Source organism: Chroicocephalus ridibundus, chromosome 1, assembly GCF_963924245.1.
Source record: "Chroicocephalus ridibundus chromosome 1, bChrRid1.1, whole genome shotgun sequence".
NCBI lineage: Eukaryota > Metazoa > Chordata > Aves > Charadriiformes > Laridae > Chroicocephalus > Chroicocephalus ridibundus.
Window position 1 is genome coordinate 160224593 of NC_086284.1, and position 12468 is coordinate 160237060.

The window sequence follows — 12468 nt, forward strand, 5'->3', positions numbered from 1 at the left end:
AAATTAGGGAACAACACACTAGAATTCTTCTTAATTTTGGAACAAGGAATCAGCATTTTAGGATCCTGGTTAATCACAGTCTAATGACCTGGATACACTGAAACATTTCCCTCTTCCTTTCCCCCTGCTTTTGATTTTTTTAAATAGAAATGATGTGTTTTGCTGTTCACTGGAAGGCTCCATTTTGGAAAGATTTCTTGTAAAGGTGAGGGGGCTACAAAATGATTTTCAAAACACTCCTCGACACAGTTCCTACTAAAAGAGTGTGGAGGGGAACTGACAGATGGGGATGGGATGGACAGGAGCTCTGTAGTTAGAATGACTTTTGGATGTCTCATGCCCTCATTTTAGTGTTTTCTTCCTAAAACCATTTCCAGCCAATGGAAGCTGACATTACTCGTGCAAAATCTTTTTAAAGTTTTGACTGTTTTAAACGCTTTCTAAGCTAACTTTTTAAAAAGGTACGTTAGTGCAAAACAAAGGAATTGAAATGCTTGGCAGCGTGACTAAAAATGCTCGGAAGTTAATCAGCTATTTAAACATGTAAATTAAGATTATAGCCTCTAATAACATTGCTATCCTAATTGTGAAGAAAATCAAAACACTTAGCCAGTTTGTTTACTAAGCATATATATGTCCGACTCCTGACACCAGACCCGTGGAATCTCTCTTTGCTCAGGCGAAAAGCGACACGGCACATTATTAGATAATTACTTTCAATTGAAAAACAGATATGAAGTGAGCGAAGGAATCTATTATGTTTCCAGACTGGAATTGTGTACAGTTTCCTGTGGTTCATGCTACTTGATGTATCAATTATGACTGTGTATTAGCCCTCTGTATTAAAACATTACTTGACTGTGTTGTCTCACTCTTGGCTTGTAGCCTGCAGTGTCATGTCTGCGAGTTGTTCAGCTCAGAACCGTCGCTATAGGACATGTCAGTAGTTTCTGGTTACAAAACGTGGCAAGGGGTGGTAAAAGCCTGCCTGACTCTGGATTCCCAGCAGGAACATCTCTTCTTTCCTTCCGGTTGTGTCTTAATTAAACCTTGACGAGACAAATCTCCCCTCGCTGCGATGGCGGATGTGGGCATCCCATTGCCTGATGCTCCTTCCATCGCTGGCAGAGCAAGCTGGGGCAGGGGAGTGTTTGCAGAGGATGATGTGGGCCATGTGAGATTAGAAGGACAGGCAAGCTCTTGTTTTCCTCATGACTACAGAGGGTGGTTGGAACCGAATGGCTTCTTATGTAGACTTTTATGGCCACAAAAGTTGAAACTTGAAACTGATGATCTCTGTGCCTGCTGGGGCTCAGATCAATGTCTCTCCTGAAAACGCTTTATCATCCAAAATGCTCCTTGAGCAGACCTTTGACAAAGCCTTTGGTTTGAAAACCTGCTGGTCTCCAACTGGGATAACATAGCATGTGTTGGTTTTCGAATCAGTCAAATATTCAGTTGCAATATGTAAAGCAAAATACAGTTTGGAGGCAAGAAGTGCAGCAGTGATGCGCTTGCATCACTTGACTGTATGTGCATCATGTACTGTGGAGTGTTTGTTCTAGGAAAAAAAAAGTCATAGGCAGAAAGCTTAAAAATCAAATGGTTTAGTATTAAGATCATGTGTAATTCTGTATTTAGGCTGAGAGAGGCTCAAACGTTCCCTCTCAGACATGCTTCTTATAAGAATCCATCCAACTCCTCTGTGATGATTAGAGAAGCGGGTACCTAGCACTACTGAAAAGCGTGTTGCTTTGTCCCCTATACTTGAATTTTGGGGCACCCAAGCTGGAAGTTGTTGGATAAGAGCTTTTAGAAGAGGGGAACCAGAAAGCGTTTTGGCTTTTTTCCCCAGTAACTTCCAAAATAGATAAAGAATTTAGCTCGTAGACAATTTATAGGGAAAGTAAAATTAGGAATTAAGACACAACAGTGTCTCTAGTATCCCCTGATCTGTCAGAAAATCTCTTCTTGCTGTAGGTATTGCAATAGGTTACTGCTAACCAATGTTTCTAACCTGTATTAATTTCAATTTCCCTTTGCAGTAATGCGTAGAAATCCATTTGGGATGGACATTTGTTGCCGGAAAGGATCCAGAAGCCCACTTCAGGAACTGTATAATCCCACCCAGGTGAGTGTCTTGTGGCTATGATCAAACTTCCCAGCCCAGCATACAAATACAGTCTCTCCTGAAGATATTTTGGTCTGCTTTTCTCATTTGTATGCAGTAGCTGTCTTCAGCTTGGAGGAGTGATCCTGGACCTGCAGAGTTGAGCCATAAAGTTCTACAGTTTGAGCTAAGGGCCTGATTTTTAAAGGTTTTTAGTTGTCTAATGATGCAGACTCCTCTAAAATTTTTTTTTAGGTATCTAAAAGCCTTAAAAGAGTACCTTTTAGATCTCCTAGGTAGAAGCTGAGGCACTCAATAACACACAGAATGGCAGGGTGGGGTGAGAGAATGTGACATGATATACGTGAAACAGAGAGTGTGGTAAGACCGTAAGTTGCAATAGTAATACATGAATGTCATTCATGTGGCTTTCAAGTAGCCAGCTGCCCTTCTTGTCCTGGTTCATTGCTTGTCTGGAGTCTTGGCAAACACAGTAGCTCACACTCTTGCTTACAGCGTGTGCTGTTTAACACCTGACGGTCTTGATAGGAGCTTTGGACGATCTCAGCTGGAGTTCTTGTGACAAGCAGCACAGGAAAGCTACCTGAAATTCGTGCTCCCATTCACTCCTCTAGATCTATTTATTCCCTACACGTGGGCTGAATTGGCACATTCAGCCCAGCATTTCCTGTTGGCAGGCGAGAGGAAGTGCTGCCATTGAGAGAAAATGCCAGCTGACTATTAAACATATTTATTAAGGTTTAACAACCACCTATTATATATTTATCCATCAATGAATACATTGAGTTTTACTAAATTGGCTATTAAGGAAAGTGACTATCCCAATAAATCTAACTTGTTAGATTTAACAAGGCAGTAAATGTTTTAAATACTATTTGATTATGAAGAGACTCACTATATAGTGTGCAAAATGAAGTCTAAGTGATTCAAAGTATTTATATGAAGAACTGACAACAACTCAAAGATACGTGATATCTGTTATGTGGTGCAGTAAAGCTCCATTTGCTCAATAGTGTTGTTTTTATGATCATAGACTGACTTTCTAATTCAATTTGAATTCTGTGCATGGCTGGGAACATGAGTCTATCATACTAATATACTAGCCTTTATTGACCATTATGGGAGTTAGCATGGCGTAAATGGAAAGTGCGTGTAAAAGCCCTGAAGAGGAACAATCCAGTGCTACAAAGGAAAAATATTAGCATTTGCAGGTTCAATTTAAAGACTTTTTGCAGATACTCCAGAAGGGCAGGTAAGGGAAAAGAGGCTGGCTGACTAATTATTCTCTCTGGGGTGTGCTGTGTGTCAGTCAAAACCTCCTTGCCCTTTAACATCGTTAAAGGCCATCCCGTAAGAAAGAAACACCCCCATCCACTGAAGGGCCGTTAATCCCAGAGCCCTTGCAAGCTTGGTCAATCAAAAGATTTCCTAAGCTTCCTTGAGCAGGGGATGCAGCTGACAGCTCCTTCATTGCTTCTCCTTCCTTTCGGCGCACCCTGACCAAGCAAACCTTTGGCATCCCTTTCCGGGCTCGCTTACGAGGCAGCCAGAAAAGCCGATGGTTGAGGAAGTGCAGAGGTTCTTGCAGCCGATGTTGAACTAAGCAGGTGGCATTTTTTTACGCCAAAGTTGTTTCCATCAGCTTGCTGACATCCGTTCTTATCAAGCTTTTAGGTTTTGTTTCTTTTTTTGTTCTTAGTTGGTATTTGTTCGCTTTTTGCATGGGGCTTTGCGTGCTGCACTCAGTCCTAGAGGGACTGGCAATGCCAGCCAAGCAAGGGCATGCATTTTGGGAAAACATTAACAAGAAAAGGCAGTGAGTAGAGGCTGCCATAGAAGACAACAGGCTGGAAATGACCCCTAGAATATTTCTTCAGATACATGGTTCATCATTCTTTTTCCATTTCTGCCCAAAGAGATGTCTGTCTCTTCTTTCTTAAGGTGGCAGATCAGAGGCTGGTCTGTATTCTGGCAGGAAGGTGCTTGTTCCTTAAGAATTCACCAGAACGTGTGAGGGTGAGGGGATGGAGATCGGACCCCTAATCTTTCCTTGCTGAAGCAGTTGCAATCAGCTGTTTGTAAGATCAGCTCAGAAGTCAATACATAATAAATATGCAAGAAGACATTTTTGGCCAAAATCTCTCTCTTACTAATCTAGCTAATGAAAGCACCAGTTAGGTCTTTAACTATTGACCATCAGAACCTGTTGGACTCCTGTGGATGGGAACTATTGGCACTCAGTTTAGCTGCCTCGGATGAACAGTGGAGCTGATCGAGCAGGTATTTGTAGCTCTCCTTGTAGTTCAAAGGAATTTGTATAATTCAAACACCAAAATTAAGCCACTGAAAGATGCCCTGCAGCTATGGTTTTGGATTACTATAAGCTAGGTGCAGTTGTGGTTTTTTAAGGGTAGGAAACTTCAGATACTTAATGTGTCCGTGTGCATGTTTTTTACATGATACGGTATAACAGGAGAACCCAACTATTGCTCACCATTTTCTGCTGTGGACTGCACTGTACATTTCACATGCTTCAGGTTTCCTTATGCAGGCAGCAGTGTGCAACCATGAAGGCTGCTGCTGCTGCTGTTCCTGGGAATGCCTCCAGGACCCCTAAAAGAGGTGGGCAAGGGAGGGGGCTGTATGGGGCTCCCTGCTTTGAGATGGTATTAAGGGTCCATACGTCCTCCCATGGAGCGTGCTCCTGGCTGTTCCCTGTCAGGGGAGATGAGTTTAGATGTCGATCGAAATAGGTGTCAGATAGGGTCAATACTCTCTCAGATTTAAGTGTTGCAGTTTAATATGAATAAGTTTTTTCTACTGTGTGTTCAGCATCAGGTTGCACTGCCCTCGTAAACCCAGATGGAGACAGGTTGATTTACACCAGCTGAGAGTTTGACTGTGGGTTTTTACTGTGTTGACGTATAACAGCCTCTCTGATCCTGCCCTGTTTTGTTTCCTTCTATGGAGTTGTTTGAGTTGTTTGCAGACGCCATCATTTGTCTCTTGAATCTCTTTTGGCTTGCTAAATGATTGTGAAAAGGAAGGGAAAGGAAGAGAGAAAAGAAGAAAAGAGAAAAGAAGAAGGAAAAAGAGATAACCCATGAAAAACAGAAAGGAAGATTCAGATTGAGTAAATTAACATGTAGCAATGACCTGGAGGTGTCTGAAAGAGTGGACTGGTAGCTTGTAGGAGCTGAATGTTAGAATTACAGTCTAATTTTCAGTGGACTGATCATAATTGTTCATGTATTTGGTGGAGGAAGAGGATAAATGGGTGGAGATAGCACTGAACTAGGGCCAGAGAAAGTGTCCATGACAAAGCCCATCTGTTATTGATGTCTTAGTTGAGTGTCTGGCCTTGTGATTATTGTAAAAGTAGGAACAACGCTTTTGCTCTTTTGCCTGTTGTAATAGAGCAGGATGTGGGAAGTGCATTTGTCTGTGGACAAAAGATTTCTTCTCTAGGGCTTTCACTGCAAGATTTTTCATGAGCACTAATATACCGTGAGGGAAAGAAAAGTCAATATAACTGAACTGGATTTACACTGAGTAAGTGGATTTCCAGGCTGTGGTCTCCACATACATGGGAGGCAGCGCGCAGCATGTCTTTGAGATCCTATTATAATTTTTTTTCCCTTTCATTTTCAGGTAGAGGTTTAGTAGTAACGTGCAGAGATACCTGCGGAAAATTTTGAGGTCTGAAATGGACCATTTGTTTAATGAGTTTATTAAAAAGCCCGTTTGGATCTGTATTAAGCAGGATTAATTTCCTTCACACATAGTTGTAAATGGAAAGAGAAAGAGGATTCAACACACAGCAAGTAGAAAAGGGGAAAATCTAGATGTAACCGAACACAGATGAAGAGCCTTGCAGGAATGTGACATAAGCTTGCATTGTATCTTGGGTGTTATGTTTTGGTGGTTTGGTTTTTTTTTTATCTGAAACCCCAGGAATTTAAGAATATGGGTAAATAAATATTTGCAAGACATATTCTTAGAAGACAACATATACAATCATGTCTTGTAATTTGCATGACTGTGTACAGCCCCACTGCTCCAAAAATAACAGATAATTGTGTATCTGGAGTCACCAGAAGTTCAGTGGCAACATCATACTTGAAGCTTGCACACTTTAGTGGTTATCATGGATCTGTTTGGTGCAATGAGTGTGCTACTGAATTACAAGAAATTGCAAACCAAAATAGACCAAATGTTAAAGGAATGGGAAATAATTGCATCTTTAAAGTTAGAATTTGTCTTCTGGTTGTCAAGATTAACACATAATTCTCATTGAATACAGGCTGCATCTTTGTTTGATCTAACTGTGTCTAGACTGCTGAGAGGAACACAGCAGAGATCCAGTCCTGTAGCCATTAGGGTTCAAATCCAGGCATGAGCTTGTTTCAGTTTCCAGTTTGACATTGCCTGACTTTAATTCTTGAGTCCACATGACCATTTCACTAAAGGTCATGCTGTTTGCCACTTATTACTTGCCTTTTCAAACACATTTCTTTTTGTCGGGGAGATGTATTTCTAGGTGGCTGCTTTTGGTGTAGCTGGAGCCAGGAAGTCTTGTGATAACACTAAACGTGATGAGTCAGAGCTGTGGACCTTGCGTTGCCTTTGTGTTATGGAATGGTATTGGACTGGTTTAGAGCAATTGTTCCGAAATTACCCATTTCTTTTATTACTTATGCTTTTTTTCCTCCCCTCCTTCCCACCAAGTGAAAGGAAGAAAATGAGCTATTGCCTTGCAGACAGTGTTTATACATCCTCAGTCACCTCAGGCCACAGATGTTCCTTTTTGGGAGCTGCCGTGTCGTTATCTGTGGCTCAGGCATCAGCAAACATCAACCTCGCTCAGCCCACATCACTCAGCTTTCATCTGAGTTGGTAGTTTCCTATCTCCAGTTGATTTCCACTCACTAGGATGACCCTGTGGACAACTGCACTGGTTCCTGGACAGAGGTTTGTGGTGAACTTTGTGATCTGAGCTCTATGTACACATTGTCCACAGCACTTTGAATCAAAGGTTCAAATGCTTGAAACCAGGTATTTCTGCCTTTGGTGATCCTGAGGCGCTGAGCACTGTGCAGTTTGTTTCTCTGTGCTATGGCTTCTCCTTCTTAGAAACACAAAAACCAAAGGGCAGGTCATTGAGTAGGATGAAAGGTCCAGTTTGCCTGATGTTTTGTCTCTGGCAACAGCTGGCCAGGACAGACTACAAGAAGGATACTCTGACAACACACAATAGCCTTTGGGTCATGAGCTTCCTGAGCCGACATGTGTCTTCATCAGCTGCATCATGCAAGAAGAGCTTGAGATGCCAGACAATTACTATATCAATCAAAAGGGGGAAAAACCATAGGTCTCTGAAGTTACTTGCCAATTTCATTAAGACAAAAAGATTACGCCAGCACTATACACCAGTATACACTAGTTTTTCTCCCGTTTTCACATATATATGTTCTGGGTGCTGAATTTCCTCCTAGGGACAGCAACACAGATATCCCGATGTGAACTTTAGAGTATGAAAAATAGTGAAGTTTATCTAAAGAACAGTATCTTAGAATTTATTGATGCTTTGTGGCTGAGATGAACAGTCATAAATATGTGTGTGTTCTTCTTGAAGGCAAGAAGTGGCTCAAAAGTTTTACCAATACTGCAAACACATGTTGTGTGGTTGATGCTGATCTTTGTAGGCAAATCTGTGCAGATAATAAGAGCGTGGTAAGTACAGCTCGTAATCACAGTATTTGATTGATGATAGATTAAAAACTCCTTAATGGAAAAGATGCAGAATGGAGACATGGGGAAGAAAAGTCAATGTACAATACCAAACTTTGGGTATATACTCCTGTTGGTAAGCAACAACTTTATATATAATTAGCCTCCCTTGCTGCAGTAAAATGCCTGCTGATGAAAGAGGAGCTAATTGATTTATTCCATAGATGACTTCTTATGCAAAGCCATTACTTACTGTCATGCTTGGAAGTCGTAAAACAGCAGCTGGCCTGGGATGAAATAGTGCGTTAACCTTAGCAGGAAGATTGCACTAGTGAGAATGCTTTGTTATTAATTACCGATTACAAATGATAAGAGCCTGTTTTAGATGCTGGGAAAATGACTTGGGGAGGGGAGGGTTTCGGGTACAGTGTGCTTCATAGATCATTCGTTGTGACACGATGGATGCCTTTGTAAGTCAAGAGGAATGAATCAGACAAGTATGTACAGTAACTACCAGCGCTCAAGGCCAGAATTATCCCCAGGACATGCTCATTCAAGTTACTGCAGTGCATTGGGATGAATTTTTGGGCACCTGTGTTTAATAAAAGACTTGTTACCTGCATGAAATGAAAAAATACAGTCGTCACTCAAAATAGCTCAGATTTCCCTGACAGAAAAAGAAGCAGTAGAGACACCTCTTTTTAATTTCTCCAGTCCTTGACTTGTATTTTATTATTTTGAGAGTTTTAATATAAAGGCTTACTGGAGGCATAAAAGTATGAGAAGAAAGATTTTATAAGGCAGGAGCCAAAAACCAAAAGGGTTGTGTGTGTTGGAGGAGAAAGAGGAGAACACAGCTTTCAAAACCAGCTCTCTGTGTGTGGTGTGTGGGCTCCCTGTTAGACAAGCACTTGGGCAGCTGCGTGGAGAGGAGACCAGGGCTCCAGCACTCTGGCCTGGTGCCGTTTGGCATCAGTGGGCCTTTTTGTGTTTAGTTGTCTCCAAATCAGGCCTCTGGTGACCTGAACCATGTTGGCTCAGTCAGATGCTTGCTCTGAACTGAGTAATGTTCAAATGGGGCACCTGCCTCTTTCTCTGCATTAAGTTCCTTTTTTATTTTCCTCCCGACTTGAAAGCTATATAGCAAAAAACCTTGATAATCATACCTCAAAATGCAGGGGGATGTGGCGGTTTGGAGGATTAGGAAGCAAAGGGCAGCGGGAGAATATCAGTGTTTGCAAAGAGGTGTAATGATGACTGATTTCTGCCACCGGCTCCTGCAGAGGCAGAGTGCATCCTTTCTCTCTGTGCTTTAACAAGAGCTCCAGCATCACCGGCTCGGTAGCTGCATCCCAGTATTCTCAGCCTAGACCTTGTGAACTGTAGCCTCTCTTGCAAGTAGTTTTTAGGCAGCTTTCTCCATTGCATGAAGGGTAGCAACTGTGTTTGTTTAAAGCTCTACCTTTTTTTTCCTGTGGTTTTTGTTATCAAAGAGGTTTTTTAACTCTACGCAGCAGAATCGTAGCCCACTTGCAGGGCCAGATGATCTCTTTAAATCCAAAGAGCCCAGCTGACACCTCTCTCTCCCTGAGGGACTGTAACGTATCCCGATAGACGTAATTATGAAAATGAGAAAATACAGACATAAAAGCTATCTACTGGTCCTTGAAATTCTCATTTACTATCTAACTTTAATATTAAGGATGGGCAGAAGGAGTCGTTAAATTTGCAATTATTTTCGAGAGATTAGATTCCCCAAGTCCCATTTTTACAGACTTATTGTATCTGATGTAGCACCTCAAATCTTACAAACTGACGTGTAATATTCATTGATATTGTACGTAGTATTGATATGTATTATTCATAGACAAAGCAAGATTAAAATACTGCCCCTTGAAAGATGTGGCTGCAGAAGCCAGCGTGCCTTTTGGAAATTCATGGTACTGCGGAGAGGCAGCCTGTAGAGTTTTTGTACAAGTGTGTAAATCATTAAATCCAGCACAGATTATTTAAGGATGCTTTCCAAGCAGGTTTTCTCTTTGCTGAAGTTTGCGGGGAGGTGTAGGATGGGTCGAGGTGGGTGCTGCAGTCCGATCCGTACCACTCGCATCCCCTCCCACGGGGCCGCACCACGTGGTTACGGACAGGGCTGAGCAAAAAGGTCGGCTGGAAAATATGCAGTTTGGGGATGACTGAAACTACCTGTGAATTTGGGCTGAGTTCTTCCAGACGCAGTAGCTGGGAAGCACTTGGGTTGACTTGGGGTTAATCTCACAGGTGTGTGTCGGGGGTAGTGATGGATTTGAGGTGATCTGACCACGCATCCCACACTCGGGAGCGGGGTGCTCAAATCGTGTGCACGGGTGACACAGAGCAGCGAGCGTCTTCAGTCTCTCCTGTTGATGCTCTCTTGCCTTCTGAAATTAAATAGAAGAAATGAGCAGGATTTTAGGCTAACAGGCTCTTTATTAAGCCTCTCATCATGATGATCTGAGGCTATAATAGGGTAAGAGCCACGGTTGTTTTAGGACCTTGTGTGCTCATCTGTTGGTCTACTAAAACAAGGAGAAAAATTGTGCCTTGCTCTGTCAATCCTGTTTGTCTGATATCATCAGACCCTCGTGACGGCAGTAATTAACAGTTCACTGAAGCCAAAGTATGAACTGGAGGGGCCTGGGCTGTCGCTGCTTGTGGTCAGGGTGCTCTCCCAGAACCAGGGAACCAGGATCCGAATCCCTGCAAGCACAGGACGCCTGTCCCACGCACAGGAAGCATCCTGACTGCTTGATTGTTGGAGTTGTTCTTACATTTGCTTGTTCAGTCATCAGACTGGAAGATGGGTTGTTTCAGTAATCGTTCACACTTAAACTGCTTTTATTCACTAGTTTTCAGACCTTGCTTCTTACTCATATGGAAGAGGTGCAGAAAGAAAAGGGAAAAACGTATTTTAACAAGGTAATACCTATACAGCATTTGAACACAGCAAAAGCAGTATTTATGTTGTGTATGCCTTTTTTTCCTCTATGAAAATTACACAGTAGCAGTCATATTGGGGCCACTCAAGTAGATCTTTGTTGCCTAACCAGCCTGCAGCGGTTTTATACCCTGATGTGGATGGGGTCTTACGTTTGAACCATTCCTACATATGTGGGGCAACGGCAAAATGTGGGGGCTAGAATAAAAACAATATTTTATTTCCTTCCACACTGAGACTATTGTGTGGTTGCACTGGAGGCGGACAGTGGCTTTGTATTCTAGGATTTCCAGCGTGCTGTCAGCGTAGATGTTTCTGTCCATTCATAACCTTGGGAGAAACTTGAAACCTGATCTCTTGAAAATTGGTAGCAAAACTCCTAAGCTCTAAAGCAGCCAAACTTTTAGTTCAGAGATCTGATCCAAGGGATCAGAATGGACTATAATTGCAACCGTTGTTTTTTCTCTCTTTTAACCATTCCACACATTCTGTTGCACTAGAAAACACTGAAATGTGTAAGCCTGATGCTGAAAAGATTTCCCTTTTTTCTTCTAGTAGTGACATAATAACTATAGCCCAACCAAAGAGAGTTGGCAAACTTACAGTGCACTGAAGTTTATATGTATTTCTGGTGCCTGGAAAATCCAGGAAGGAGTGTTCCTTCCTTTTCGATCTTAAATCACATCTGAACAGTATTCTGCATGCGGTTCCAGCACAGGGCTAAAAGCAAAACATTATATCCAAGCTTTAGAGGAGCAGTAAAAAATCACAGTATTCCTGCAGTCAGATTGCCTGGCTGCACAGCAAATTAGCAAACCGCTGTAGCTATGAAATTGATGCCCTAGTATAAATCTTTTCTCCCTGTAAACGTGGGCTGTGTCTTAGATCATTCCAGACAAGCATCTGGGGATTAGTAAGAGGAAGTGAATATTAATTCAATTAGAGGACAGAAGATGAACGTACAAGCTGGCGCAGGGAATTGACATCAGGAGCCAAAGTAACAAAGACATCTCTAGCTGGGAGAGGACAGTTTCATCTATTCAAGTCAGGCTTGGCTTTTGCCGTGCATACATTTTACTTATGAAATGGTAGTTGAAGGAGTTGTATTTGCATAGCAATATAGTTAATGTCATATTTTGGGAACCAGGCCTTGATGTCAATAGATGGATGGAGAGCTGAAGAGCAGATGCACAGTGGTAGCTTTCAGTTCATTTTGATACATTAAATATTCATAATAAGCTCAGCTGAAGGAGAAAAGAAATGTTTCATTGAACTGGTAAGGAGAAGCTGAAATCGTTGGTACTTCTCCAAAGCGTAATGTCTTACTTAATGTAAATTGAACGAAGGTTCCTGTGGTGAAGGTGAGACGCAATATTAGGTACTTCCACAATTGCTGCTTTCTTTCTATGAGAGATTGTTGTGCCAGTTACGTCACTCTATAAGGTAATAGCCAAGAATGACTATTCTGAGCAGTTTGTTTAGGCACAGCAGAGGCTTTTTCCCTTCTTTTTTTCCATAGCTTTGGACCTACAAAAACCTGTGTATGGACTTTCTTACATTTAAATGCCACATACTTACAGCCTGGAAACAAATCCTTCCACACTGCAGTTTCTGGGCATGGACGCACTAAGTG

At 42.0% G+C, this 12468-nt stretch overlaps 1 protein-coding gene across 2 annotated transcripts in view; it reads left to right on the forward strand.

Moving 5' to 3' along the window:
• CHST11 (carbohydrate sulfotransferase 11) overlaps positions 1-12468 on the forward strand; it is a 175192-nt gene that overhangs the window by 73949 nt on the left and 88775 nt on the right. For both annotated transcript variants that reach the window (XM_063320960.1, XM_063320969.1), the window contains exon 2: positions 2046-2131. In XM_063320960.1, the coding sequence (XP_063177030.1) occupies positions 2046-2131 (86 nt within the window). The remainder of the gene's footprint in view (positions 1-2045; positions 2132-12468) is intronic.